This window comes from Amphiura filiformis, chromosome 14, assembly GCF_039555335.1.
Source record: "Amphiura filiformis chromosome 14, Afil_fr2py, whole genome shotgun sequence".
Lineage (NCBI taxonomy): Eukaryota > Metazoa > Echinodermata > Ophiuroidea > Amphilepidida > Amphiuridae > Amphiura > Amphiura filiformis.
In genome coordinates this window covers 15,430,533-15,435,053 of record NC_092641.1, presented here as the reverse complement: position 1 = coordinate 15,435,053, position 4,521 = coordinate 15,430,533, and the positions used below count along the sequence as shown (strand labels likewise).

Sequence of the window (4,521 nt, the reverse complement as noted above, 5' to 3'; positions counted from 1 at the left end):
TCACCAGAGAAGATGAGCAGAAGTCTTTCTATCTGATGATATAAAAAAACTCTAGGTATGATTACGAAAATGTTTTAAATAACTATTATCTACAAAAGTTTTATAACCATGTTTTATATAAAATGTTAACATAAAACATCTTGTGTTATGATGTGAAGGGTTAATATAAAACAGGGAAAATCTGTTCCAACTGACCAGCAGAGAACAGGATAAGCAATTGATCAGATTAAAATCAGGGAAAATATGACACAACCTCCAATGGGGAATAACAAACGATAAACGTATAAAGTTAAAAACTCTTTTAACTTTGTTTATACGCTTTGTGTTATTCCCTATTGGAAATCGATGTTGTGTCATATTTTCCTGTTTTTAATTGTGAACTTGACTTACTCATTCTTTCATTTCTCTTGACAATTTTTCATTTGCCCACCCTATTCCTTTTAAAGGAATTTTTATTTAGGGTAAGTTGATAATTGCCTTGGATTTTCACTGAAAAGGCAAGGCAGCACAGCAGTTTGTAATATTTCAAGAGGGCATCATGGCAACTGTTAAAAATTTGAGAAGGGCACCAAGGCAATTTCTCAAAAGTGCAGAAAACACACACAAACATAGATAGAAGATTTTATAATGAAGGGGCAGGGCTGGGGCACCAACGGCAACTTCATTAGAGGGCACGGCAAGCGACTGCCTTGGGTAAAGGACATATTTTGAGGGCATTACGGCAGTGGGGATGGACACCCACGGTAAAATGCCATGGGTGCCGTGGGTTAATTCGAGGGCTGAAATACATGTACCCATTGTCATAACTTTGAGCACAAATAATTAAAAGTAACCAAATTGATACAAATGTGTGAAGAATCTTGTTAGCTGTACATGTAGTAGTATGATACCAAATGTGTGTAAAAATAAATCAGAATCATCAAGAAATTAGCAATTGAAGGTATTTTGGTGTAAATTGAAAAGTCACATTCTGTTTGAATTTGACAGTTTTCAAATTGCACTAACTTTAATTTAGTCAATAATTTGTTTTTACAGAAGTTTTGCATCACATCACGGCTAACAAATAGCCTATATGTGACCATCCAGCACAACTGAGCCCGGATGTTGCCAGTGCCACTATTGAGATATGCTCCATGGGAAACAAAGGATTTATTGACTACTTTTTCACTACTTTTAAAAATGTCAAGTACTATAGACATGGTATACATCATTTTAAAGCTAATTTCAAGCAGAATATTTTGGTTGAATATCTCAAAAATTATGATTGGCGACTTCAGGGCTCAGTTGTGCTGGATGGTCACATATAGTTTTCATTATGTTCATATTTCAATTGTATTGATTAATTGTGCTCAAAATTATACATCAAGCAGGGGTCGCATATAAGGAGTTTGCGTGTCCAGGGACTCCTTATTTTTGATTTTGGCCATTTTGGACTCCTTAAATCACAAGTTGAAAGTAACCAAAGGGTCCGATAAAAACTGCATGGACTCCTTAATTTTACAATGCACAGAGGCTAAATCAGTATAAGAATTGTTGATTAAAAATAAAAAAATAAAAAGATCAGTAAATCTTCCGAATCACCATAGGCCAACAACACTAATAATTTCACTGGAATATTTAACCAGTTCCAAGTTTAGAATTTCGGACAAATGGACTCTCATTGGACCCTTAAATATTGATTTTGCAGGTACCAAAGGGTCCAGAAAAATTAAATTGGACCCTTTGATTTTTTGTGCTCATGCTACCCCTGATTGTAAGCGGGGACTTGTTTTCTTTGAAGTGTTTACAAGTTAATGTAGTCACTCAATTTACAAGTTAAAAAATGAAATGTATTAAGTCTAAAACTACTAATAAATTTCAAGAGGTATTTAAATTTTCTGAATGTTGAGGAGAGTCCAGATTTGTGAATATATAAATATGTGTAAAATTAATTTCAACAAAACTTCTGGTGATAAGTAACTCTTTGTTGAATTGGTAGTTTCCAGTTCACAAAATCCACCCTAACTGGACTCTACTTTTTCAGAAAAGTAGACCCCGCTTCAAACCCTGCTGCTTTTTCCCTTACTTTTGAGCTAATTTCTTGAAAAATTCCTGTGAGGATTCCACCTTCCTGGTTGTGAGTCTCCTCATCATGAGCTCCATCAGGAGTAGCTTCAGTCACAGCACTCTGCTCATCAACAACATGTGAGTTATCTTGTGGTGAGTTATCTTGTGGTGAGTTATCTTGTGGTGAGTTATCTTGTGGTGAGTTATCTTGAGGCGAGTGATGAGTCTCAGATTCATGTCCCTGACTTTCTGGTGTATTGTGATATTCGTCTTGATCCGTTGGCATTGGCGTAGCCTGCGGAGTGTTATCAGCGTGTGGCCAACTTTGGTATACTTTGCGGAACCAGAGATGTTGAGTAGGCCTGTAGTTATTGACCAATCTATTGGTGAGTTTCTTAGTTGACAGTGGTCCAATGTGAGTATGATGAGTCTCATCATGGTCATCAAGGCCAGACAGGTCCGTTAAGCGGCGGAACTGTCCAATCTGGTGACGAGATAGTTCAATCGGTACCTCAAACACAGTCCATACGACACTCTCATAGCAACCGGGAGTTGTCAGAGAACCACTGTAACGATAAAATTGCGTCAAATCATCAGGTAGAAGCGATGTTAAGGAAAAAGGTGTATCGAATATATGTGTGTCGTGACTCTCCCGAAGGCTGCGTAGTTGTCTTATGATAGGCTGCCAGGCAGGATTAAAGCGTCCTGCTCGGATGAAAAACCCTAGAACAGCCAGACCATTTTTTTGTTCGTTAGCAAGTGGAATGAGTGGATAGTTCATAAAGTCATAGTGGACAATATGCATCTCTGCCGCATAATGCATGCCATTTATAGTGTGCTCAGAACCTCGACTCATGTTGCTCCCCCAGTGAAGATGAAACTGTACTGCTTTGTATGTACTCGGTAACCCGCCCCCTCCGATTATATAATCGCCATTCAGATTGACCTGAACAGTGTGTCCGTTGTTTAAAATACTTAGAGGATGCGAAGTAAGGTTTGCCATATCATAACCAATCATTTCAAATGGCGGAAAACTTCCATATACAGTCCTCTCAGTGTCAATATCAATTGGAGATTGTCTCAAACCATGACATTTTGGTGCAAAATGCTTCCAGTACTTGGGACCCGCATCACCATCGTAACTCCATTTATCTACTGCGTAGGTTGGCCCAGGAATATCACCTAAGATTATGAAGATAGAGAATATAAAGATAGCTATATTCATGATGATTGCTGTTGCTAGTAATGCATGCAAGTATTGAAGAGATAAGTTCATGAGATGGCAAAAAAGTTGTTAATGATATGCGGGCTGCTAAGATTCCACAAACAATATGAAAACTTTGGTATTATCATGGAGCAGATGAAGCTCGACACAGATGAAGTCACCTCTGACTCTTGTGAAGACTAGAGATGATTTAATCATCATGCCTCAACCTTAGTCTCTAAAGTACCCTACCCACATCTTCCCTTAACAATAGGCAAACGCTGACCCATAATGATGTCCCTATTATTCCCACCACACCCAAGTTCAATACATTTTTATTGCCTTGGCCTAGTACTTCATTATTCTGATTTTGAAAGGCCCCTGCTGATCTGTATCAAATAAGAACCAATAGATTGGCTGCCTTCGTCGTTTATTTTGAGAATTTTTGATCAATTTGATCAATACGGAACTTTAGTATTGATTAGTTTATTTGAAATTTCCTGATCACTTGTAGTAGATCCATCCCGAGATCCATATGAAGCATGGGTGTCAAATCAAATCAAATTTTATTGGAATAACACTTTCGTTACAGTGGCACTCATCATCCAACATACATGAAAAAGTTACAAAAATAGTACAGAAATAGGTGTATATACATGTATTATAATTTAGTCAGGGTTGTAGATAGCGTAATGTGTATGCATGCTTATAGTTAATCAAGATTAATGAAGAAATTTTCTGATGTGAACAGGGTCATAGTCCCGGGGGCACTCACATGTTAAGGTGGTACGGGTATGTGCGGCGCTCAAGGGTCCCTTTTTCTGGCTCTCCGGCAGTTCCTTAAGCCTCACATTTGGATCTGCTCCAGTTCTTTGAGCCTCAAACTCTGACAATTGTAGCTCTTTAAGCTCAAATTTGGAAATAATTTAGAAATTTTTAGCTCAACAGCCTATAATTTGGCCCTAATTTCAGTTCTTCAAGCCCCTATTTTGCCCGAAAATCAGTTCTTAGTTCCCAAAGTTCATGGAGCGCCGCACACCCCTACCAAAATTTAAGTTGAGTGCCCCCGGTCATAGTCAGTTAGAAAAATTATTTTTATCTTCTCAGTAGGGGTAGGTCCTTATATTCATGATATTGATATTGGATTAGTCCTAGAATATGTTTTCAAGTGGTAGATCCCAGTTACAATTAAGGGATCTAAAATGAGCGTTTATTGCGTTTCGACAGTATTTTTAGTGGGACATGAGAGCACCTCAGAACTATCGAATTGC

At 37.9% G+C, this 4,521-nt stretch overlaps 1 protein-coding gene across 1 annotated transcript; it reads right to left on the bottom strand.

Annotated features, from left to right (window-relative positions):
• Positions 1 to 1,442: 1,442 nt before the first annotated feature.
• LOC140168947 (carbonic anhydrase 2-like) lies at positions 1,443 to 3,474 on the bottom strand. The gene has a single exon (XM_072192257.1). It carries the CDS (start codon positions 3,320 to 3,322, stop codon positions 2,012 to 2,014), a length of 1,311 nt encoding a protein of 436 aa, XP_072048358.1. The 5' UTR covers positions 3,323 to 3,474; the 3' UTR covers positions 1,443 to 2,011.
• Positions 3,475 to 4,521: the final 1,047 nt, after the last annotated feature.